Here is a 27,696-nt window from a genome sequence, read left to right as displayed (position 1 = left end):
TAGTTTGGAATTATCACAAAAAGAAACCTCAAATGAAGCACAGAAAAGGAATATGGTAACAGGAGAAAAAAACTTTGAACTGAGAGCCAAAGAATCTGAATTTGAATCTAGGCTCTATTATTTACTACCTATGTGATCTATAACTGAACTTCTTTGAGACTCAGTTTCCTCAATAGTAAAATGAATAAAAAATTAGTTTCAAAAAAGATTTAAAAATTAATATGCATGATCCTAAAGGAATCCAAACTGGAAAGTAAGAGATGACTTTGAATTGAAAGTCCAAGAAGAGAAGAAGCATGGGGAGGAGAGAAAAAGGAAAAGAGATGGACTTCCTCAAGGAATGGGGTGAAGGAGGCTGTGCAAAGAATCAGAAAGTCAAGCCAAGTCAAAGATTTATCAAAGTGTCTTTATTCACTTTAGTAAGATGAAACAGGCCTCTTTTGGGTGGCTTTAATCTTGAGCAAACTTGTTTTTTCTCTGTTTTAGGCTCCTGGGTATACTCTTTAATTGGTAACAGCTGGAACCAACTGACAGCTTTGGCAAAAACAAATGTAATGGAATTCATTTATTTGGGAGGAGGGTAAAGAAGAAATATTTTAAAACAGTTGATGGTTATATAAGAAATTGTAATACATATCATAATTCAGTTCACCAAATATCAATAAGTGTCTAGTGCATACAAAGAACATAATTAGGGCCAGGCTTGATAAGTAAATTATCTCATGGAATTTATAGTCTAGACACTTGTAAGTACCCAAACCAATGCTGTATTTTTAATGTATTCAGAACCCAGAAGAGTAGGACTATTGTGGTTTTCACCCACAATAATTATTAATTTACTCCTTTCTCAATATTTGCCTTTGTTGTTACTACTACAAGGAAAAGTCGCCAATAAAAGGCTCTGAACAAAATATGATTGTCGAAAGGCATAAGTTAGAATCAAGATGCAAGGCTGAACTTCATATTAGTAAAAATTCTTAGTATAATTTGATGAGGTTAGTTAATTAGCTGTTAAACTTAGTATTGCTTTTCTCTTATTTTCAAAAGACTAATTTCTTTTTTGCTCTTTATATTTGCTCTTCATTTCCCTTATGTAGATTCTTTTTAAATGCTAAATTATCTAAATTTTTAAAATTTTCATTTTCTTTATTCTTTCCCCCCCAAAAAATCTGATTTTAATTTCCCATAATTCTCATTGAATCAGCAAATGTGCATCAACAACATACCTCCTATGCCTCTGAGCTTGGAAATCTAATTTAAATAGCAAAATGTGTGCAGGTTAAACTGAAATTAATATAAAATCATAGTACTGAAACACTGTTGTAATTTAAAATTACAATTTATAAATTTTTAAATGGGCATCTAAAGCTAGACTTTCAATGATACTTTTAATTTTCAGAGTTAAAAGCATTTTAGTAGAATATAATTGCTTTTAGAAGTTTAACAGAAGCAGTCAATAATAGTGCGAGCTGATGATTTATTCAAAAATCATTCATTAAATTATTTTATTTACAAATAAAACATTCATTTTTTCACCAAATTTTTATTAAGTACTTTCTTTCTAATGCACTATACTGGGTACTAGAGGAGGATATGAATCTTCTATTCAATGTATGGTTATTTGTGAACAATTTATAAAAATATTCCTTAAGTAATCCCTGTACACCCCAAAAGAAGATTGTGGGCAGGGGAATATCTCTATGCTTTTAGGACATATATAATACCTATATTGCTAACTGCTTCCATAAATTATTTCAAAAACCTATCAGGAATCTAAACAATGTCTAGTAAAATATGAATTTTTCTCCCAGGTCTCAGCACACATTAGATTGATGTGGGCATTTTCAATTCTATCCCAATCCACTAAAACATTAACCTCAATTACATCTCTTTTAAACATAGCTCTATTACTCTCCCTCTTTCTGTTAGAGCTGGTCAAGAACTTCATACTTAAACTTATTTAAAAGCCTTTTTAAAAACTATTTTTCAACCAGAACAGATCAGTTTTTAAGAACTCTGCCACCAAAACCCATATAGTACTGACTTTTAAAAAATCTTCTGAAGAATTAACACTTTCTATACTAAAAATATGGTTCCAAGAAGTCTAGGTGTTTCAAACCTATAAGTTGGCACACAAAGTTATCTTCCTCTCTATTTATAGAAGGATATTTGGCTGCCTTTCATCTCACTTGGACTGGGATTTACAAATCGAATTTAGGATGCCCTCTCCCAGAGCATGCTACATAGCATATCTATTTAAATATAAATGTAGCTATAGATGTAGACACATGTATTGTGTGTTTCTAAATATATACATATCTATATGCATATATGAATATATATATGAAAAAAATAACTTACTAGGAATAGAAAAATACATTGAATAGGTGATATGTTTTGTTCAATTGACCAAGCTGAATACAGGAGCAAAAGTTTATTTTGAATTAATGTTACTGCTGAAACTTTTATATGGATTTTTTTGGAGGGGAGAAATGCATTTTTTTATCCTTCACTTTTCATTTGTTTCTTCTATTCTGTTTTATATTAATCCTTTTCAAATATATTTATTGAACACATTTTTCAGTTGATCAAAATTTAGGCAAACAATCAAGAACATTTATAGAATGCAATTGAATGCCAGGCACTGATGTGGGGAAGGATAAGGGTAAAGCATAACTCAAAAACTCAGAAGTTTACAATTAAGTAAAAAAAAAAAAAGACATTTCAAAACAGCAGATGAAAATAACAGGTATTAGATGAACCCAGGGAAGAAAGATCCCTATAGATTGAGAAGGTATGCAAAGCTTCAATGAAGTTAAAAAACTCAATCTGCACTTTAAAATAAGAACAGAATAAACTGCATTAATATAAAGATAGTGATTATTCTGTGATAAGGGAGGGTAAAGAGGAATAATGATGGAAGAGAATTCAAGAAATTTTGCAAAAGAAGAGATCAATAGAACCTAGTGACTGGATGTGATAAATAAGGTAGAGAACTGACTCAAGATAATTATGGGTAACTGAGAGAATGGGAACTGATAACTCCATTAACTTTTATGAATCCAATAATCATTTCCACAGATGATGCCCAAATCTACATATCCAATACCACAATTCCAAGCCCAGATCTACAACTGCCTACTGAACAACTCCAAATATGTTCTGCCCTGTACCTAAAATTCAGCATGTCTAAAAGTATAGTCACAAGTTTCCCCCTAAATTAATTCCTCTACTAAACTTTCTTCTGTTTGGGGCACTGTCATTTTAATTTTTGTTGTTCAATTGTTTCAATCATGATTCAGTCTTCATTGACAGTACTTAGGGTTTTCTTGGCAAAGATACTGAAGCGGTTTGCCATTTTCTTCTCTAGCTCATTTCACAGAGGAGGAAACTGAAGCATACAGGGGTTACTGATTTGTCCAGGGTCACATAGCTAGTATATGTCTGAGGTCATATTTGAACTCAGGACAAGGAGTCGTCCTGAATTCAGACCTGTAACTCTATTCACTGTGTCAATTAGCTGTTCTCCTTCCAGTTACACAGGTTCAAAAAACCTTAGAACATCCTTATCTTTTTCCAGAATTTTCTTAAAGTCGCCAGCAAGAAGAAATCCATTAACTCCTCAGGAAGCCTATTCCACTTTTGGAAAATTCTGATCATTATTTTTCATTATATCAAACCTAATTCTTTCCCCATAACCTCCACCAATTACTCTAAGCAAAAACAAGTCTTTTCTATGGTAAAGCCCTTTAATACTTGAAGACAATTATCTGTTTTCTAAAACCTGAACATCCCAATTTCCTTCCTATGGTTCTCATGTAGTGTGAACTTAAGAACTTCTTCAACCAATAAGCTTGCCCAACTCTGGATCAATCAATAAATCAGTAAGCATTTATCAAACACCTGTTATGTGTTAAGTACATTGAATTGCACTGTCTAAGTTCTGGGATACAAGAGGAGAGAATGAAATAATTTCTACATTCAGGGAACTTATATTCTTACATATTTTCTTTACCATATTAATATTATTTTTAATATTTTCACAGAACTGAACACTATAGCTTGGGATGTATCTATGCCAGGACTATCATTTCCCTCTTCTTGCTGTGTCTCTTTGTGCAGCCTAAAAGATCATTAGCTTTTGGGGCACAATTTTTACTCATATTGTACTTGTGAGCTATTAAAACCCTCAGATCTTTTTAGAGTGTCATGGTTTTATTTTACTCATTCAGCAATTCTTTACAGCATAGGATGAGGTCTTTAAGAAAAAATTGAAATAATAGAATTTTAAATGATCCCTTGTGATTGGTCATCTATTATATACCTCAGGTTTCAAAGGCTCCATGGCATAGGTGATTTTCAGATGTTTGATTCAGTCACTGAAAAGAAAGGGGGCCTCAATTCCAACTTTCTTCTTTATTTTTGTCTTGAGGGTTTTTGCTTGTTCATTTTTCCATACTTGGTCCAGGGCTCTGCTTTGGGATTGAGGTAGGGAGTGGAGATGATGCTATGTTGGTTTTTATATCATTCTACTGCTTTTGTAACATATTCTGAAGACTTGCAAGCTTTTGGTACTTCTACAGTAGTTCAATCCAGGAAGAAATCTATTCTCTGCCTTCCTGGTCTGCAAATTCTTTAACTTATGTGGATCTGTTGGGACTGAGTTTCTACAGACTTCTACTGAATTCAGTTACACTTAGATTGCTGGGATGTTCTGTAGTTTCACAAGTGACTGAATTGTTGGCGCCTCCTTAGTTTTGGTCTCCTATCCTAGCTTATGTCATATGTATGGTCTACAGGTTAGAACTGAGTTTCTCTTTTGATCTTGGGCTCAGAGATACACAACTATGTTCTGGAACTTGCTCCTAGCTCCTTATATAGATTAGGATTCTGCTCCCCTGAAACAACTATTCTTCTCTGCCCTAAACTGTGAACTTTTCCCAGAACTGCATAATAGACAACAGAGCTGCCAGGTGGTACCCATTCCTGCTCGCAGTACTAGTAGAGGAATCCCTGGGGATCTTTCTCTGTCAAAGTGTTCTCCCATTACAGCCCCTAGGCACTGGTCTGATGGCACGATCTAAATTTCTGCCTGCTGTATTCACTACAGCTTCAGCTGTACCCCTAGATAGCCCCCTATACGCTAGAAAAATTATTTATTGTGGGTTTTTTCTGACTTTCTCATCAATATAGAATTTGGCACATTTTCTTGTTCATTATATAAATTTTATTTGTTTCGTTGGAATAGAGTTAAGGCAAAATTGTGACCTCTCATTTTGCCATCTTGATTCTTTTTCCTCTAACTTTTCAAACTGATGTTCTCTATCCTCCTCTCTCCCCTCAAACTAAAACATTTATTAAGCTCATACTATGTGCAAAGCCTTGGTTAAACTCCAGTGATACAAATACAAAAATTAAGACAGTTTCTTCTTTGAAGGAGCTTTAATAGGGACAATGATATACAGAAAATATCAGTGGTGTCAAAATGAAAGGCTCCATGGTGTTTAGGGTACAGCAGCAAAGCAGATGGCAATGCTACTTCTTTATGCCACTGAATAAATAATAATAATGTTTGATATTGCACCATTTGACAGTGGCAAAGGCTTTGGTGACAAGAACTCTCTTTAAGAAAAAATCCTGGCAATACCTTTTTGTGTTCAATCAACTGAAACAAATAATGCCACTAACAAAGAATGAAGAAATTGGAAAGGATTTTGGATTGGGACAGTGAGTCTGAGGCAAAAACCAAATAAAAAATACTGAGTATACAGCCACTGTACCCATGATTATCACTTGAGACAGAGAAGTTTAGTGTGATGGAAACACCACTTAGAAAAAGTCAGGCATTTCAGTTTTGTTAATAAGTTACCATACTATCCCCTTTGATCTTCAATCACTTTTCTACAGATATCATTTCCACTTTATAGATAAGGAAATTAAGGTTCAGAAAAGTTAAAGGGCTTGCTTAGAGTCAGGGAGCTCATGCTAGATGTGGGATTTGAGCCTTTTTAGACACAGATTTATAAATCCATCTATTATTATATTTTTTCATGCCTGGAATGTTTTCAGATGACATGCCTTCTTTCACCATTCAGGTTGGTAATAACCTACTGAGGAAAGCTTTTTCCATGATCCCCTTTCCCCAGTTCATTGTCTTAGCTCCCTCCTCTAATACCCCTATATCAAGCTCTTTCTTCCCCTTTTGCCTTTTTACGGCACCACCCTTATATTTCCTATCTTGTATTCTATTTATCTGGGTTCCTGTAGTTCTCAGGAGGATATACATTCCTCAAAGATAATAACTTTCATTTTTTGCCATGAATACCCAGAAGCTAGCTCAGTATCTCTCACACACTTTGCTTGATTTAAAGTCTAATAGCATGATTTAATTGAAGAATAAACTGAAACCTAGAAAGATAAGATGACTTGTTCAATGTTACAAAGGGAATGAGTAATATAACTAGCTTTTGATAAAATTCTAGAAGATTCAAATTTCAGTTTCAAAAAAAAGTATCAAAAGCAAAGAAGAATTCTAGCACCATTTATATTGATAAATTTCAATTTGAGTTATGTTGATTTTGAACTGAAATTGGGGTACTCAGGTAGGTAGTTGTTTTTTAGAAATGTGCAATGCAGAAGACATCATGAAATATATATATCTGTGCCAAAAAGACCACAAATGGGGTCATGAAGAGTCAGACATGACTGAAATGACTGAAAAAATATAGATGGAAAAGGTAAAAGATGGATTATACAACTCAGTTGTCACTTATTTTTCGTACAAAAATAACCTACCTTAGCATCTGATATTTCACAGCACATCTCTTGGGCTACAAAGTTTGGGCTACAATAAACTTGAAGCCGATGAAGTTCAATCTATTGAAAAATATAAAATGATCAAGAATCATTATTGATTTCTTGCTGTTGTTTTTATTTATAGATACTATATGTATGAGAGGTTAAACACTAATAGAACATGTGAACATATTCAAAGAGAAAGCTTGAAATTAAACCTGCCTTTTTGGCTGCTCTTTTGGATTAGTTCTAGGATTTAGCCATTTTCCAAGTCTTTAGGTATATTTGTCCTCATAGAATAAATTCTATAACAATGTTATGATTTGACAACTCTATTAAACTTTCATATCACAAAAGAAAAATAATATCTAGTAGATAAAATGACAGAGAAATGAGTACTGGTCTATCAAAAATGGAAGTGAGAGAATATCAAAAATTCAAAGCCTATTTTGGAAAATGCCATAAAATGTCCTTTACCAATGTTCTTACTGAAATCTGCAAAGTTAGTAATAAAATGAAATAAGCCATCCGAAAGTTTATATATTGATATGAACTGTTTTAGATTTATAAATCTTAGAATTTTTGTAGTACAAAGTTCTTTCATTTAAAATCATTTTACAAGGTTGTTTTAATCCACAATCTGCATCCCCCAAAAGGGTACACAAACTTGTAGTAATATTTACAAAATCCCTATCTCTAGCTACTAAATTATCTTATAATTATCATAGTTCATTGTGCATCTTTTATAATTATTTATGTTATCTAATCTTTGTTTTTATTCACCTTTTGTCCTTGAAAGGGAAAACATTTTTCTGGGCAATGATTTTTAAGACTTATTTTATTTTAAATTTTATTTATTTTGAGATATATCATGAATGGTTTCATTTTGAGAGCATGTCATAGTGGATAGAAAGTTGGCCTTGAATCTAGTAAGACCTGAATTCACAACTACTGACAGTGTGACCCTGGACCAGTCACTTAATCTCTGTACTGTAAATAACTCTCTAAGACTATTATATTAGTTGCAGATGATGTTAATCTGAGAGAGTTGTTTCATTTGAGTATTTGCTAATGAAATCACAGCTCCAATCCCTATTCTTTTTCTAATTTTATTTTAAAACTCTCTACCCCCAAAGTGCCATTGGTTGCAGAATGTATTTTAATGGTTAGAACTATACATTTTAAAAATCAAACATAATTGTTTTAAGAGCTGTAAATTCTTGTTGCTGTTGAATAATTTCTGTCATGTCTGACTTTTTGTGACCTTTTTTGGGATTTTTTTTGGCAAAGATACTGGAGTGGTTTTTTAGCTCATCTTACATATGAAGAAACTGAAGAACATAGATTTAACTGACTTGCCCAGGTCACACAGCTAGTAAGGTTGGATTTGAACTCAGGGCTTCTTGACTCTAAGTCCAGTGTTCTATCCATGACACCATCTAACTACCAAAAACCTGTGAGTTTCCTCAATAAAATACTCTCACAGGGGACTTTGAAAGGATCCAAATTGTGATTTGATTCCTTTTTTGGTGGGGTGGAGGGAAGCATTTTTTACAATGCTGTCAATGAACATTTGCAATCTCTAGCTTATAGATGTTTACTTTTAAAAAATTCTGCAATATTCAACTTGGTTTTATATTCCTTTATTTCCATATTGATCAAGAGACCAATCATCTCCGTCTTTGAGATAAGTGAAAAAATATCTTCAGATTGGTAAGATTTTTATAAGCCTAGATGACTCTTCCCAAAGTCATTGATTTAGAACTGGAAAAGGCCTTAGAGATCATTTATTTCAAGTCACACAGGTACTCAGTGGCAGGATTCAAACTTAGTTTCTCTGCCTGTAGTTCCAGAAGCACACTATATACCGTACCACACACATTACCTCTCCAAATTATACAACTTATGGTAATGTTGCCAGAAGGAGACCAAAAGAATGCTATTAAATCAATAGCTGCTTATTAATACAGTGCATAATGGAAAGCAACTGCTATTATAAAGCTGAATGTACAGAGTCTATTGTTCTTAAATACGAAAGGTAATCTGGAATCATTTAAAGCTCATCTTTCCACAGCCCTTTGCATGTCAAAAACCCAAGTTTTTACATAATTATATTATGTATCATACTTTCACATTTCATCGACATTTAATTTTCTACAAAATTACTCTTTTTTAGACTGGACCCAAGTTCTTTTATATCTATTGTCTAGAGATAATTTGTCTGGCTTATAGTATGTGTCAAAATATTATACCTATTTATATGAATATTATGAAGTACAGTATAGCATAATGAATAGAAGTCCTGGTCTTAGAGTTACAAAAATCTGCCTATGTTGAAAATCTGAACAAGGCCCTCAGCCCCTTAGGGTTTCTAGCTATGTTCTAAGACATATAGATCTATAGATGAATTGCTGATTTTAATCAGCAATGTTGGGAGAAAGTTCTAACATTGATAAAATCATGGGTCTAGTAAAAGAGAGAGAGAGAGAGAGAGACAGACAGAGACAGAGAGAGAAAAATAGAGAAGTGAGGAAGGAGGGAGAAGAGAAGGAAGAGAAGAGAGGAGAGGAAAGGAGAGGGAAAGAGAGGAGAGGAGATAGAGAAGAGAGGAGGGAAAAGAAAAGAGAAGAGAAGATTAGGGGAGGGGAGGGGAGGGAAAGGAAGAGGAAAGAAAGAAAGAAAGAAAAAAAAGAAAGGAAGGAAGAAAGGAAGAAAGAAAGAAAGAAGGAAGGAAAAAATAAAGGCAGAGAGGGAGGGACTTCAGTGATAAGGGAAACAAAGGCAAAAAGCAGAGGGCACTGGTGAGCGGGAACTTTTGGGAATGGACCATAAATTCAGTTTTGACAGGTTAGGGGTAAGGATCATAAATTCTGATAAGTTGGAAGGACTAGGAGCCACTCAGTCTGAGAAAGGAGATATCTCTCCCCCTGCTCCCCCCCATTTGAGATTAAACATCTGCAGCTTATGGCTCTATGGAATGCTAGTTGTCAGGCCTCCCAGCCCTAATTTATATCAGTTCTAATGGTCAGGAAGGGGGTTGCAACCAGGGGGACTGAGGAAGAACAATTCAAGGAACTGAAGTATAACAATTCAAGGAAACTGAGGCAGAACAATTCAGGGAAACTGAGGAAGAACAATTCAGGGAAACTAAGGCAGAATAATTAAAGGAAACTGTGCATATAGTTCCTATATATGATGGGTTGGTATAAGAAACTAAATAGGAATTTTGGGGGAGTTTTACAAAACCAGCAGATGACATGGATCCTATGACCAAATACTTAACTTAAATTCTATCATAAGATAGTACAAATACCATACAAAATAAAAAGAAAAAAAATTCAAACTTGTTCTCTGGTACAAAAGGAGAGCCAAAAAATTGTACACAGATTTTTCAGATCACAGGAACACATACCTCTAACTCCCGGTATGTGGAGGGGATAACTATATCCATATATATATATTTCTATGTGTATACATACACATCTGTATGTAAGTGCAGATAATTTGATTATTAATGAGTTTACATAAGGTGGTCTTTTAAAAATTAATATTGGCACAATTGCTTTTGGAAAGAAATATGAAAAAACAAATATTCAAAGAGGATACTTTGCTTTACATGGAAGCATCATGCATTCACTGTCTTGGCCACAGCATTGCTACTTACGTCTACGGGTTTGCCATCTGAAGCACGGGCAGTAATGACAGTTCTTCCATGAAAGTCAACAGAGTCCTTTTCTTCTGTTTGTCTTCTCTCAATCAAATTACAATCCACATAAAGGGAAAGGATCCTGGACTGAATGCTGAGACCAAGCTTATGCCATTGACGGTCAAATAGAGGGTAAATTTCTCGACTTTTGAAAACATAGTGTAACATTTCTCCCTGATGAAAGGCCATCACTTCCACTGCCCTTTTAGTGCCATCAATTATTATAGAGACCTGCAAAATTATAAAATATTTATATACCTTATTCCTTAAAAATATTTTGAAGATGCTTTAAAAAAAAAACAAATGGAAAATAGTATCAAAGAAAACAAAAAAAAAAAAATGAAGGTAAAATAAATGTGAGTATCTTGTTAAATTTAGTAAGCCTTGGAGTGGATGATATGTACTTTAAAAAACTAACTGCAAAAATTCACTGTTTCTTATGGAATCATTTTATCCACTACATATTTAAATTTTTATTAATGATTAAATGCATTATAAAAAGAATTTTTTAAAACTTTAAGACTATCATATCAAGATGTCTACAAGCAGTAATTTAAGCATTCAATAAAAGGCCAGATTTATGAATCATTTTCTTACTAAGCCAATGAAAAATCACAACAGTCTCTTGCATATAATAGGTATTTAATAAATGCTTGTTGACTGAATATCAAAAAGATAAGGAGATAAGATGGTCAAGTTTAATAAAATCCTATTAACCAATAAGGTCTAGGTAACTCTAGATTCAGTTCAAATATTTTCAAAGATTTCCTTATATCATTTTCTACAACTACTGTTTCAAACCTCTTTTACCTTTGAACTTACCACTAAGCTTGGCCTCAGCAGTAACACTGACAACTAGATACATAATCTCCTTCATCCTTCCTCCTTGACAGGAAAAATTGAGGTCTTCTGATGAAAGCCTCCTCATCTTATTCTTAAAACCTTGTCAGCATTCTTGTACTTTCACAAGGAAAATAGGACCATTGGATCATAGATTCAGAAGATGAAATGACGTTCAAGGTGATCTGGTCTGACATCCTCATTTTATAGGTGAAGAAACTGAACCTAAGAAATGCTAAGCAACTTGCCCTGGGAGATTTTGCTAACACCTGACAGAGCCACTTGTCCTATATTCAATCATCTCCTGACAACTCATTTTTTTTTTCTACCTAGAAGTTAACTCAGGTCTCCTTAACGGAAAATAAGCAAGCCCTCTCTCAACCTTGAGAGTCCATCTAGCTCCCATCCTATATTTCTCTTTTCACTTATAGCAAAAGTTCTTGAAAAAATTGCCTTCATCTGATGTCTCTACTTTCTCACCCCTCCTTACTCAACACTATACTCCCTTTTCAACCCCTTACAGTGGAACTCCTGTCACTACCACTGATGTTAAAGCTATTCTTTCTAAAGTAACCGGCTCCCCATCACCAAATACATGTCCTCATCTTCCTTGGCCTATTGGTAGCCTTTTGAGATATTGATAATCCCTTCAAACAATTTCTCTTCACTTGTTTTCAGAGACAAATATACTCTCTCAAATTTCTTTTTCTGTCTCCTTCACTGGCTTCACATGCTCTTTCCCAATCCTTATTTTTGGACATTTCCCCAAGAATCTGTCCCTTGTTCCTCGTTCCTTCTCTTTCTAAATAGTACTCAATAGCCTTAATGACCACATTCACAATTGTGACTTTATTTTATCTACATGGATGATTTCCAAATGTTATTTTTATTTTTGACTTTTCTTTTAAGGTTCAAACACAAATACTCAATTGCCTATAAATATCTCTACCTGGATTTACCAGTGGCAACTCAAACACAATGTGCCAAAACAAAACATCTTTTTCCCTAAACACATTTCTTTCTGATTTAACTATTTCTGACTCTTCCATTTTCACAACCTTAAATTTATCCCTGATTTTTTTTCTTCCTCTTAACTCAGTTACATTCAGCCAGAAACTAAGTCCTATCAATTCCATCAGATAGGTAGTAGAGTTTCATAGTATTAAACACAATTCCCTTTTTCTGTCTTGAATTAAGGGAATATTCGTGTTTGTTGATTTTTGTCAAATTCATAATAATAACAAAAGAACTTAAGGAGAATCCTAACTCTCAACATTTGTGCTAGCCATTTCATTCAGTTTTATTTTTCTTAAGATTATGGCAAGATTTGGGGGAATAGAATTATATATATGTGTTACAGCATAATCTCTCTATATGTGTGTTACAGCATAATCTAATATTTCCTTAACTTTTCCTCCAAGAGAAAACAGTAGTTCAAACTCTTATGTCTTTTTACCTGTGGTACATTACGATGATCTAACAATTGCCACAGAAACCATCGTTCCCTTTTGGTGCTTCGCCGCACCCGGAATATGGCTGCTATGGAGTATTCTTCTGGAAGTCCTTTGGGAAATATCTTCCTATCAAGGAAAAAACAAAATCCAAGCTATTACTCTCAATCAATTAAAAACAACATAAGAACACCTTTTTAAAAAGCTAATAAAATGACATACAGTCATTATATTGGAGGAGAAAGAACTTCTTGGCCATGACTATTTTATTACTTCTATAACTCAGCATTAAGTGAGATAGTTTATGTAAAGTGTTTTATAAACCATCAAGAGCCATATAAATGTTAGCTATTATTTTAATGGCAATTAATGGCAAAGAACTCTTATGTAATGGCAAAATGGATGCTGCAGAATATCTTTATTCACATTGTTTTTGCTTTTGAATCTGCAGATACTTTACTGCTGAAACAGAAATAGAGGAGGGGAAAAGTATGTAGTAACATCTACTAGGGAAGTTCTAGCAATTAATGAAGTTAGCCTAAATTTTAAAAGGGACTAGTAATTATAGAAGTACCAAGGATTATATTGTCTGTTCCTCAAAACTGTCTATTTATCATGTTAAATTTTTTTTATTTAAAGTGATTTAAACCTCTAGTTTAAAATATCACAATCAATTTAGTTTAAAATATCACTCTAGTTTAAAATATCCCAAAATAAAACTGGAGGTAGCTTCAATTTTTTTACTTATTTTTACAACTATAGAAAAGTAAATAAACATTCTTTCTACATGATAGCAAATGCTAACATGAGATAATATAGGTATCTATGTCTGTATAATAAGCAGTAAGTTTTATGAAGGCAGAAGTCATGTGTTATCTAAATTTTATCTTTCCTCCAGCACCTTGCATAGAGAAACATAAAGGCTTCTGCTTAATAAATGTTTGATGAATGAATTCATGAATATTATATTCTGTGCCAGGCCCAGCTCAGGCTATTCCTATGATTCAAGTTCAAGATTAGAATGTAATGAGGCAGTAGCAGACCATGGAAAACAACAAAAATAACTTTAATGAGAATAATTAAAATCAATACAATTCCAGAACTTAAAAAAGATACTTAAACAAAAGTTTGCTAGTCTACCACTTTAGTATTCTCATAAAATTATGAATTGCTTGAGGGGAAGGGACTGTCTTTTGCCTCTTGCAGTATCCCCAGCATTTTTCAGGAAGTCTGGAATATAGTTTTATTGTTATTGTTGTTGTTCAGTCATTCATTCACGTACAAATCTTTGTGACCCTATAGACTAATCTGTTCCTGCGATTTTCTTGGCAAAGATACTAGAATGATTTGTTGTTTTCTTCTCCAATAAATTAAGGCAAACAGAGTCACATAGCTAGATAAGTATCTAAGGCTATATTTAAACTTGGGTTTTCCAAGTTCATTGCTCCAAGCTCACTGTCATACAGTAGGCACTTAATTAATGTTTACTGACTATTGATTAACCTCCATACCTACCTCTCATATTCTAGAACAATCAGCAAATGCTATTTCAGAAAGATATCCCTGCAAGGCAATGAGAATTCCACTAAGTCCTCTCATGCTAAATTCTCTAAGGTCCTTGGGAATTTTATTTTTCAGGCAGCAAAGAAACCAATCTGTATCTTAAAGGACTAGCTCAGTCTATATAAAATAAACTTTGCTGCTACCACAGTGGGCAAAACAAACACTCTATATGCTTCCTTCTCTCAGCATTATACTAGAAAAAGCACTTTAAATATACCATGAATCCAATTGCATCAAGAAAAGCAGTGGAAATCTCCCTTGTTTTTCCAGTTAAGAAAATTGTGAAAACTACTAAGAATCACATTGCCTTCATGAACCAGATAGGGGACTTAAACTTGGATCTTCCTAGCTTGAGGAAGGGGAAAGGAGAAAGATAAGCTTTTATATAGTTTCTAATAAATGTCAGACATTGCACTAAGTGCCTTATAAAAATTAGGTCATTTGATTTTTGCAATTGCCCTGTGAGGTAAGTGCTATTATTATCTCCATTTTGTAGTGGAAGAAACTGAGGCAGAGAGAAGTTAAATTATTTGCTCAATAAATTTTAGATTTAAACTCAAGTCTTCCTGATTCCAAACCCAAGTTTTCTCATGACTATTTCCCATTCCTCTATTCCACACTGTTAGGGAAACTAATTTTTTCTTCAAAATTATATATTTCATGGGTAAAAGTAAATGAAATAGAGAAAATCTGAGAGTAACAGGTAAGACAATTATTTGTCCATAGTTCTTTGCAACCTGGAAAGCACACAAACCCATAACTTATCTACTTCTAATCAAGGTGAATATGTAGCAATAATAAGTAGCAATTTATTTTTCTGAGAAATTTCTATCAGAGACCAACTAAGATGGTCAAATGATTGATAATAATTTGCATTACTGACTCTCCTATAGGCACATATGAATGCTTTTTTTTTTTTTTTTTTTTTTTTTGCTGAGGCAATTTGGGGTTTTGCCCAGTGTCACACAACCAGGAAGTGTTAAGTGTCTGAGGTCACATTTGAATTCAGCTCCTCTTGACTTCAGGGCTGATGCTCTATCCACTGTTAACACCTAGCTGCTCTCATATGAATACTTCTAATACATCATTTCTACAGGAAATGCATACTGCTGATAAGAAAAATGTTTATTATTATGATTATATAATAATATATTTAATCTAGGAAAGGATAGCTCCTAAAAATGATATGACACAAAACTTCAAGAAATTTGAATTGCTCAATAATTAAAAATCTAACAACCAACAGAAACTAAAAGGCTTTCGTACTTCAAGAATATATATTTCCATTGCTGAAGACAAATAATTTAAAGTAATATTATGCAAAAGAAAAAATACAAGACTAAAAAATTTAATTGTGCTAACTAATGCTTTTGTCATTCAGTTATCTTTTCAACCATGCTTGACTTTTTGTAACTCCATTTGTAGTTTTCTTGGCAAAGATACTGGAATGGTTTCTGCTTTTTTCTCCATGTCTAATAGTTAGCCTAGGGTAATCAATGAACAAAAAACCTACTACTAAATTCCTTCTTGTGATTATGTAATCTATCTTCAAAAATCAAGATTCTTGAAAGTTTTATCCATGAAACCTTGGTATTATGGAAAGGATCCATTTGCACAAAGATGTTTATAGCTACATATTTGTTTTAGAAAAGAAACTGGAAATCAAATAAGTGTCCATCTGTAGGGGGAATGGATTAACAAGTTAATAAAATAGAATATGGTAAAGTTGAGAGTAATGATGAAAATTAAGGCTTCAGAGAAACTTAGGAAGATTTTAGAACAGAAGCAGAAAGAATGAGCAGAACCATAAGAACAATTTATGTAATGATGACAATAATATAAAAGAAAAATAACTTTGGAAGTACAAAAAACCCAGTTACAAATTATGACTTCAAAAAACTGATAATCTCTCACCAAAGAGGTGACATACTATAAGTACAGAATAAGATATATATTTTGAGATTTGGCCAATGTGTTGATGCATTTTTTTAGACTAATTGTGGCAAGGGAGAGCTTTGGACAGGAGAATGAAAAGAGATATGAATTAGTGAGAAGTGAGAAAAATACCCCAAAAGAAAGGACTATCAATAAAGCATTATTTAAAATAAAAAGAAAAACAAACAAAAATGTACAAGTGATAAATGACAATTTTATTACTACCTTGTTAAATTTAACTTATAGTTAAAAGTAAAATGTACACATAGAAACTCATGTTTTCATATATAATCCTGTGGGATTCTTTGCTTTTTGTGTATCAAAATATGTTTCTCTTAAGTTTATAATGATTTCAAAAAATTATATGTAAAATAATAAAATAAATAAAATATGCTTTTAATCGTTGGGGCATAACAATTCACAAACTTGCAAATACTAACATGTAAATGTTAAATATATTCACAATAAATGTTTTAATATTATTTCTCTGTGTCATACAACAGTTTCCAATATAAAGGCAGCCAACTGACTCACACTTTGGTCAAATACCAGAGATATATGATGACAACACTATGTCTGAACTATTCCAGCTTGAATATCTTTGAAAGGGGTGTGGTTTCCTCTAAGATATTCTAGCCATTGCTTATTCAGTGATACTTCCAATTGAAAATAAATATTTCTGCTATCACTTGCTGAATCATTCATATAAAACATAGCCAGATTTTCTGGTGCAATCATGAAAACAGGATGGGGGAGTCTCATCTGATTCATAAGTGAAAATAATGATTTATAAGATCTTTTAAAGAATGTTTTAATAGATGTTGATATTAAATACAAACTTCAAACTATATGGAACAAAAACATTTGAAAAGATAGCAATCTTTAGCAAAGGAGTTCTAACACATGTGGCAACAGAATGAGGTACATGCCATCCTTCTTGTCCTGTCTACTGCTGGAATGAGAATGTTTTCACTGAATCTCTAGAAGATCAACTTACATCTTAATACAACCTAGATGATACAATAAATAGAACATGAGACTTTGAATCAGGAAGACAAGTTCAAATGTGTTCTCAGGATCTTAATAGTTGTATGTTCCTGGGCAAGTCACTGAATCTCACTCAGCTTCAGTTTTCTCAGCTGTAAAATGGGGATAATAATAATACACATCTCACATGTTTATTGTGAGGACCAAATGACATAACTTATGTAAAATACTTCTCAAGTTTAAATTTGCTGTTGTCCAGTCTTTTTCAGTAATGCCCAACTCTTTGTAATTCCCCATTTAGAGTGTTCTTGGCAAAGGTATTGGAGTGATTTGCCATTTCTTTCTCCAGGTCATTTTAGAGATAAAGAAAATAAAGCCAAACAAGGTTAAGTGACTTTTCTGTAGTTACATCAGCTAATAAATAACTAAGGCTGGATTTGAAATCAAGAAGATGAGTCTTTCTTATTCCAGACTCAGCACTCATACTTATCCCTAGCTTAACCTTAAAGTGCTATACACTGGCTAATATTATTATTAAAATACAAAATCCAGTCATTTCATCTAACTGTGCAATATTCCATATTACATTAAATATACAAGAATAAGAGTTGTTATCCTTGATTCACTCTTCCACACTTTCATAGGGACCTGACTGACTTGAACTCATCAAGGACAGTTAAGTGCTTTCCAACTATTATCCCCTATATATCCTGCATAAACAATGGGAATATTGCTGACAAATCTTGTCATTTCCACCTTCACAACATTTTTTTGTATTTGATTATTTCTCTTCTTTGACACTGCTACTCTCCTTGTCTGCAGGACTTTGCCACCTCTCTCCTAGACTGTTGCAATAGTCTACGGATTGTTTTTCCTGCCTCAAATATCAGTCCATTCTAGTCAAATCTCTGCTTAGATATTCCAAAACAGAATTCTGATCTCATTCTCCTCCTCTTCTCCTTATTCAATAAACTTCAGTGGTTCCAAAATGTGTCTAGGACTCAAATGCCTCTGTGGTTTTTAAAGTCCTTCACAACCTGGTGCTTCCTTGCCTTTCTAATCTATTTATGTCTTACTCTTTTCCAAGTACTATGGTATCCATTGACACTGGTGTTCTTGATGTTCTTCACATGCAAGATGCCATCACCCAACTCAATGGCCAGTCTTTACTCTTGGCACTTTCATTCTTCATCATCTCTCTCTGAGTTTCCCTGTGTTCCTTCAAGTTTCAGCTTAAGTTCCACTTTTTGCAAGGATCCTTTCCTAGTCCTCCTTATTCCCTACAATTATTTTAATTTATTCTCTATATTATTTGTACATAGTTTCTTGAATATTATTTCTGCCATTAAACTCTGAACTCCTTGAGAACAGGAACTGATTTTTGCCTTCTTTGTATTCCCAACACTTAGCTTAGTGCCTGGCACACAGTAGGCACTTAACAAATGCTGGTTGATTTGACTTGCATGCAAGAAATGTTTCATTCATTATATTTATATCTCTAGTGATTTATACAATACCTGCCACTTAATTGGTGCTTAATAGATATTTGTTGACTGTCTTGTTCCAGGATCATTTTATATGAAGAATAATAAGATGATGATGAAGATGATACTCTAAGAAGATGATACCTTAAAACAGCTTATACAAAGATGAACACTTCCTCACCAAACAGGTGGAAGATTGATAGTTATTCTTAGTTTATTGTTTGAACTATCCAGGATATTTTGAGGTTTGCATTTGCAATAAATTAATTTGTCATCTTTCAGTCTATAAAAAAATAGGAGCTTCTAATATATAATTCTAGCCACTAGGTCATGAATTGCTGTTTTTGGTAGATGCTAGATCTGTGTAGCCTAGTGATGTACTGCATAATTTCTACCATTTTCTTGCATAATCTACATTAACCGCTAACTGGGTACTGCTAAAGTCTAACTCTCCTATAATTTCTGGTATAGTAATTTCTTGATAGTTATTCTTATCATATCACATGATAAAACAAAATGAAATTTGGAGAAATACTTTTGAATGAAGTAGATATCACTTTTCTGAGAAGAAACAAAGATTAAAAATAGGGACATGTTACTGGATTTGTCTATTGCCATTGAAAGCGGCTTATCTCTGAAAGGAGTTTCTGAAACAGTAAATATCCAAGTGTTTAATAAATAATTATTGATTGCTCTATGGAATCAAAGGTCCCTCATTAAAGGTCCCTCCATGGGAAATATCCACATGAAATGAGCCAACAATATGTCAACAAAGAAGCATTGAAAATATATGAGTCATCCAGATTTGTTTGTGAAAATGGAAGGTTATAGTGGCAATTCAGGATGAAGTCACTGCTACCAGAAATTATAGGAGAGTTAGACTTTAGCAGTACCCAGTTAGTGATTAATGTAGATTATGCAAGAAAATGGTAGAAATTATGCAGTACATCACTAGGCTGCACAGATCTAGCATCTACCAAAAACAGCAATACATGACCTAGTGGCTAGAATTATATATTAGAAGCTCCTATTTTTTTAAAGACTGAAAGATGACAAATTAATTTATTGCAAATGCAAACCTCAAAATATCCTGGATAGTTCAAACAATAAACTCTACTGAAATCATACCATCATCATGGACCGACTTTTGCCCCAAATTCCCTAGATATAACACTGATCTAAAAGAAATGTATTTTTAATAGATAGCACAAAACCACCTGTAATCTCAAAAATATATGGAATATAAAGCTTTACATTGTATTGGGAGGGAAATCATTGGAAAAAGATAGGCAGGTTATAACATAGAAAAGAGAAAATATGTAGTCAGTGAAGCTAATCTTAAGAAGGAAAAGACTATTACTGGGTTTGTTTTTGCTTTTGTTTTCCAAATCCAATACCAGTTGTAGAATTTAAGGAAAAAGCACATTACAAACATAAGATAAGTCTAGTCACGCTGCTTCATCTGTGACAGATATTTTAAAAAATCAAATCAGAATTTATATAAACTCATCAGAATCAAAGGGAGAAAAAAAAGACTAACAGGTCTGAATCACTTAAATTTCATGAAGAAACTAGAAGAGAAGAAATAGGCCTTAATCAAAATTTAAACATTTCTTTAGTAATGAGGCCATTCTCTGAAGTTTACTACAATTCTCCCTTACCCCTCAACTCCTAAGGTCTCTCACTTGCTGACCACAGATTCCGAAAATCTCAGCATTAGAGACACATCTATTTTTTCAAAAGCATTATGTTTATAAAAGGCCCTTATTAAATTGCAAATACTTCCCACAAGGAGTAAAACATTAGGAATAAGTTTATCACATAACTAGTAATTATCTTGAAAAGCAGAAATTCAGGCCTTAAGGGACTAAGAACAGATAAACCTTTAAGTTTTGAGAAAGGGAAGAGGGTGAAAACCTAGGCTGAGTGGCTAGAAGAAGCCTAAATTAAGACCTTGCAATGTAAGGATCCTGGGCCCTCAGAAGCAGCATGTGAGCACTGTTAGGAAACAAACCATAAGTAAAATGCTAAAGAATCAAGTAGAAGGGTACTACAAAAATTTTTTGATTATTCTATGACATAGGCTAAGATGGGTAAGATTTAATAGAGGAAACATTTTCTGTATAAAAGTATATAGAGAGCATTAGATTTAATTTGTTAATTTTTTTTCTATAGCTTTTCTATAGAAAAACACATACAAAAATAATATGATGCAAAGTAGAGGGAGCATGAGGTTACTTGTGTGACTTTGGGCAAGACATAATCTCTCTGGCTGTCAGTATTCTCATCTATGAAATGAAGGAAGATGGGGTAGATAATCCCTAAGGCTCCATCCATTTCTAAATCCCGTTTCCAAAAATTATGACAAAGTCTATTTTGAGCACTTAGTATGGTGATTATTATGATCTTTCCTCAGCCCAGACAATTGCCAATGTCTTACCAAAAAGCTGATTATTACAATTCCTTCCTTTAATGTTTACTGATATAATCAGGACAAAAAGTGCTTTGCATACCATACTGTAGAAATAGATATACTGAATGAATGATCTATAAAACTGATAATATAGGCAGGAATAAGGACTGGATTGCTGATTTCATTAGTCTATGGAAGTCTTAGTGAGGAAACTTCTTTCACAAATGCAAGTAGAAATACATATTTTATAATTGGGAATGTTGCTTGGAGTGCTAACAAGTTAAGTGACTTGCCCAGTCACAAAGCCAACATGTGTGAAGTCCTCCTGACTTCAAAGCCAGCTTTAATCTATTCCATGCTGACTTTGTACCTTAAAATGGAAATCATTTTATTTTATATTTGTATAGAAAAGTTTTGTACCTCCAAAGAAACTACTCATCACTTACCAGCTTCTGCTCTTTAGGGATTTAATAGAAATTGAAAATAATTACAATTTATAAAAATTGAGAATTAGTTCAGGAAATACTGTGAAAATTATGAGAACACAATACAGAACACAGCAACTTGAGGGATGTAAATCATTTTAATGTAAATAAAAAAGATTTATATTTTTTATATTTATCTTTTAATTATAAAAATTCTTTGACAGTTGATGGATTTCTGATTTCAATGATGGAAGTGGACAAAGACTAGGACCAAAATAGAAAGAAGAGTGGACTTTTAAGAAGTTTCTACTTCAAACAAAGGCCCAACTATTTTCAATAACAATTTTCTTTCTGGGATGCTACTGGGAGTCATGGTGCATTAATATGTGAAAAAACAGAGGCTTTCAGAAGTCAATGATCTCCTAGCAAGTAAATACCAGAGGTGGGATTATTCTTGTGTTCAATACAACTGTTTCTCAAGAACTATGCTGTACAATATGGCAACAGTCACAAGTCCTCAATATCTTTTAATTTTTGGTCTATTCCTATGATTTCATACACATAGAATCAGATAAGGAAACTGATTCAGATCAGTGAAATATTTTACATCTTCTAGTTTAGAAATTTATCCTGATTACTGAAAAGTTGTGATTTAGCCAGGTTCACACAGCTAGTATATATCACAGATAGTAATCAAATCAAATTTCACGACTGAGGCCAACTAAAACTATCTGCTATTTTTTTTTCAGTGCCCTTAGGAAATCAAAATAAACACAGCCTGACTAAATAGATACCCACTTGCTTAAATTAAAAAAATATTTTGCTACCATATTAAAAATTTCAATTTATCATAGATACAAAGCATCTTTAAAACCTTTTCTGAGTTAATTATTTTTGTGGCATAAAGATCAATGTAAGTCTATGCTCACAAGCTTCCCTGCAGAATAAAGTCAGAGTCTGGTAGCCCAAGCACAAAAGGCTTAATGTAATGAAGGTGAAGTGTTTGGTCTCTTAGGACCAGGTGAGTGCCAACTGCACAAATAACGGGCATTCCCTACTGCCCAATTAATGAGAAGCCAATAAAGTCTGTTTTAAGGAATGACCTTTGTGTTCCACACTCCCTTCCAGATGGTGAGCATCACTAAGGTGGAAAAGCAAGGGAAAAAGAAGAAACTCTAAGAAATAACAAGCATTTTAATGAAGTATATGATGATATAAAGCCAAAAGATTCATGATTTAATAGGGTGGGGAGAAGATTGTCCTCACATATTCATTAATATCTTTTTGCTAAAGATCCTAAGGTTATGATGGAGCTTTTAAACATTTTCTTTTACTATAGGGGAGAAAAATCCTACTTCTTTTCTCCACGTTAAAACAACTATTACAAAGAATCACAAAAATACAAAATGAGAAGGGATTTCAGAGATTCTAGAACAATATGGGATGGTTCATCTCAGATTTTGAAGGTGCCTTAGAATGTAGCAAGAAAAATTGAAAGAATTTCTCTCTGTGTGTCTCTCTCTTTTTGCGTCTCTGTTTCTGTGTATGTGTTTCTTCTCTCTCTCTCTCTCTCTCTCTCTCTCTCTCTCTCTCTCCATCTCTTTCTATGTCTGTTTCTCTCTGTCTCTTCTCTTTCTCTGTCTCCATCTATCTCTGTCTCTGCATCTCTTTCTCTTTTTGTCTTTCTGTCTGTCTCTCTGTCTCCCTCTGTTTCTTTGTCTCTGTCTCTTTTTCATCTAGAGAAATGAATGGAATGAATGAAGAGCAAAGCAGTTAATGCTCTATGAAAGCTTCAGAATAAACATTAAATCAAAGGAAAACTTCTGAGTCTCAACTCCCCTAAAGAAAAAAAAAACTAAAGAATTATCAAGGAAAATTGAGCTAGTATAAAATTGGTTTCTTGAGATGTCCCATATCAAGAATGACTCCTGATCTTGCAAATGGTATTGCTTAATGAGTATTTTTAAGCCATTAGAGAAAACAAGTATTTACAAACCCTTGATTTTTTAAGCTCTTATGTATCATCTCTTGAAAGAAGAATATCTAAGACGACAAAATATAAGTGATACCTCAAGCTAAGCTTATGAACTTCTCTTATCTAAAACATAGTGTTTGTGAAGAAATAGGCTTTCTTTTTAAGGTTCCATTGCTAAAATTATAATTACTTGAAAGGTAATTCTTTTATTATGTCAAAACACAGCAAAATCCTTTTCCATTTCAGTGCTATTTTAGTCAAGTTGAAGTGAGAAGTTTCTAGATCATATTTAGTAAGATAATCCTTTATTTACCTTTTGCTTTAAGAAGAAAAAAGTTTGATGGAAAAATTCTATTTTTAAATCTCAAGAACCAGCTTCCAAATTAATTCTTCCATTCTGACCAAGACTGAGGCTGGGTTTATGATGAACTTCCGTATTTACAAGTATCAATGAAGCCTCTGACCTGCTGAATATCTTCCAGGAAGAGAAACATGATATAAGTTACATTTCCTGAGAGTGAAGTGAGAGATGCTTGGAGTTTATAGCAAGACATTTCTTTTCCAGCTGACATATGCCATCACCTGTCATGGTATAAACAATTTGGTTATCAGAGCTCAGAGGGTTAGTCTGAAAAGCCTTCCCTAGGGTTGGTGATGATGTATTTAGCACCATATCGAGCAAGACTGAAATCTTACCCCTTTTGTGTTTGCAGAGGGGATTCAAAGTGAGACTGGTTGTTAATGGGAAAACAAAGCTTGAACAACCAGCCTTAATAATCTCTCTTCCCAATACAAACTATTCAGCATATACATGTTAACAATAGCCATAGAGTATTTATAAAAATCTTTTTGCTTTAAAATGAGGGCTCATGTTTTAAAATGATACTCTCTTAAAGGCTACAGATAGTGTACTGTATCTTTAAGAGCCAAACAATAAAAAAATAATGAATTCTCATAGATAACAAAACATGCACATTTTCTCCCTGAGAAAAGTATTTTGAAGAAGACATTTTCAATTGACTTCAATCCACTAGCACGAACTCTTTTTTCTGTGACATTCCTTTTGACTCTTAAAGATACAGTAGCAATATCTGTTATCTTTTGAGAATCATTTGAAACAGGCATTTAAAAAACCAAGTTAGATTTGAACAAAATCCTGTCCATAGACTAACTTTATTCCCCCTATTAGTAGATCATAATATAAAAGGGCAAGGCCAAGATAGCATGAGAAGATTAGCTCAGTACTGTTATTTTCCTATGGTTCAAAAGACTCATAAAGAACTATTTTAGTTCTAAAACTTTTCTGATATTTGGCTCTTTCTTTTCTGCTTCACAGTTGATTTTTTTTGTACCTATCCTGATCCTAAAGATCAAGGCTCCAGATGACTTCAGAATAAAACTTGTTTCTAGATATTCCAAATTAGGGATTTCAGATTGGAAGTATCCACAGTATCCATAGTACTAAAAATTTCCAATCCATATTGCTCAATAGGTTTTTCTAAATGATATGATGAAAGCTTCTAAATCTTACTATTCCTTCCTATAGTTCTAATTTTAAAATTATTATTATTGTCCTTTCTGCCTTCTTTTTATTTTCTCTGGAGATCAGCCAAAAAACAAATATTTTAGGAATGCAGTGACTTCTCCAATATCTGTTGATTGCTACTATTCATTGTCAAGGAGGACCAAAAAACATCACTATGTTATCATCAAGTTACAGTGTATCCAACTGTGGCTGATCACAACTATAAAAGCTCAGAATGCTCTGCCACGGATCTGATACAATGAACATTTGTGGTGGCTTCTCTAAGTTTGCACATCTTGTATTTCTCTTAGGTTACTTCAATTCTGCTTTGCTCATAGAGCACAGCACCTTCCCTGATGAGGGCACGCCATGCTGGGCAGTCCACTGCCAGAATCTTCATGTTACAATTGATTCTAAAGTTCTTAAGAGAGACCTTAAGAAAGTAGTTGTATCACTTCTGACCAATCTTGTGAGCACTTTCCCTGTATGAGTTCTCCATAAAATAGTCTTTTTGGCAAGCATACGTTTGGCATTTGAACAACATGGTCAGTCCAAAGGCATTGTGCTCTCTGTAGTAGAGTTTGAATGCTTGGCAGTTTACTTCGAGAAAAGGACCTCAGGCTCCCATATCTTATCCTGCCAAGTGAACTTCAGAAATCTTCCTAAAACAATTCAAATGGAAGTGATTCAGTTTCCTGGCACAGTGCTGATATGCTGTCCAGGTTTCACAGGCAGACAACAATGAGTTCAGCACCAACAGCTTTGTAGACCTTCAGTTTGGCAGTCAATCTAATATCTCTCCTATTCCATCCTTTCCTTTGGAACCTCCCAAACACTGAGCTAGCTTTGGCAATGTATGTGTCAACTTTATTTTCAGTGTGTACTTCTCTGGAAGACATGCTGCCAAGGTAAATGAACTTATTCACAGTATTCAAAACTTGTTCATTTGTTATAATCAATGACTCCACGTATAGATAGTATGCTGGATGATAAAGAACTTACTGTTTTCTTGGTATTAATTGTTAGGTCAAAATTAGCATTAGCAGAAAAGAATCAATCCATAATTTGTTGTTTCTCAGCTTCAGAGGCTACACAACCATTTGCAAACAAAAAACCATGCACAAACACTACTTCTACTTTAGTTTTGGCTTGAAGTTTTTTCAAGTGGAAGAAATTACCATCACTGCAGTAGCTGAACTTCATCCTCATTGGTAACATAGCTGAAAACATCATACTAAAAAGCATGGGAGTAAACATACAACTTTGTTTTATTTCACTGGTGATGGGGAAAATATAAGAGTATTATCCATTATCCAAAACCTGTGTTCTGACATTGTAAAATTGAGGTACCATATTGATGATCTTTTCTGGGCAACTAAATTTTGACATAATTTTCCATAAACCCTTATGACTGACAGTATCAAAGTTCTTGATCAGATCTACAAACATTGTGTACAGACATCTGTTCTACTCCTGGTATTTCTCCTGGAGTTATCAGACAGCAAACACCACAATGACCATTCTTCAGCCCTTATTGAAGTCACATTGGCTTTCAGGTAGATGTCCATCTAACAAGTGAAGGATCATTCTATAGAGGAGGACGCTGGCAAGAATCTTACCAGCAAGAATCTTACTTCCTGGGATTGTAATAGGACAATCTATTTCCTTTAATTTTATAGAGATGGACAATGGAGGTATCCTTGAACTTCTGGAAGATAACCTACTCTTGCCATATAACCCAGAAAATTTAAGATGGCTTTTGTATCAGCAATGGATACTGTATCTTTTAACTACCAGCTGGTATAGAATTAAAACCAGATGCTTTGCCACACAAAAGGAGTCTAATGGCATTCAAAACCTCTTCTTCTTTTGGAACTTCAGCTAGGGAAGGACTGATTTCAACCTGAGGTAAATGGTCAGTGATTTTAGCACTGATTGATGATGATCTGTTGGGAACAACATGGAAGTATTCAACCCATTTCTCTCGGATCATGTCCTTATTGTGACTCATTGTGACTCCATCAACACTGAGCAGCTGAGGACTTCATAGGTCTTTGGCTCAAAAATAGTCTTTAGGGTTTCATAAAGGAGGGAAATCCTGTATTTGCTAATCTGGGTCAAAACTGGTTTGATGAAATAATGGGGAAATTCAGAAGCTGCTAAATGAAACATGAGAATTTCACAAGGTTTACCAGCAGGACAATTCATCCATCTCTAAGAAGGGCTCAGTATTCTTGGCAGAGTAAGAAGGCAGAAGAAATTCAGTTTATCATCAACATAAAACTAAGCAAAAGTAGTGCTATATCCCAAATCTCTAAATGCTAACCACTCCTTTTCCTCTCCACTGTTGTCAAATATGTGTTAGCTCAACTTTCCCTCCCAGTTACCAACAAACTGTTCCTCTTTAGAGAAGCACTCTAATTTTATAGGTAGTCATTTTGCCTTGGAACTGCTTCTTTTGTTGAATGTGAATATTTAGTTTGGAGAGAGGATAAGTATATGGTTAGTCCAGCATTCTGTCCCACATATTGCATTCATCAATCTCACATTCTCTCTGTTTTTTTTTTTCCTTATAATCACAGTCTATTAATTGCCAG

General features: G+C 33.7%; 1 protein-coding gene across 1 annotated transcript in view; it reads right to left on the bottom strand.

Annotated features, from left to right (window-relative positions):
* Positions 1-27,092, bottom strand: part of COL19A1 (collagen type XIX alpha 1 chain) — a 347,108-nt gene extending 320,016 nt beyond the window's left edge. Inside the window, exons 1-5 of the mRNA XM_051996709.1 lie at positions 26,894-27,092; positions 26,226-26,319; positions 12,798-12,921; positions 10,460-10,732; positions 6,796-6,876 (exon numbers count right to left, since the gene is read on the bottom strand). Coding sequence (XP_051852669.1) covers positions 6,796-6,876; positions 10,460-10,732; positions 12,798-12,921; positions 26,226-26,319; positions 26,894-27,092 — 771 coding nt within the window. The remainder of the gene's footprint in view (positions 1-6,795; positions 6,877-10,459; positions 10,733-12,797; positions 12,922-26,225; positions 26,320-26,893) is intronic.
* Between the last annotated feature and the right edge of the window lie 604 nt (positions 27,093-27,696).

This window comes from Antechinus flavipes, chromosome 4 (assembly GCF_016432865.1).
Source record: "Antechinus flavipes isolate AdamAnt ecotype Samford, QLD, Australia chromosome 4, AdamAnt_v2, whole genome shotgun sequence".
NCBI lineage: Eukaryota > Metazoa > Chordata > Mammalia > Dasyuromorphia > Dasyuridae > Antechinus > Antechinus flavipes.
Note: the sequence above shows the minus strand (reverse complement) of the source record. Positions and strands in the feature narration are given on the sequence as shown.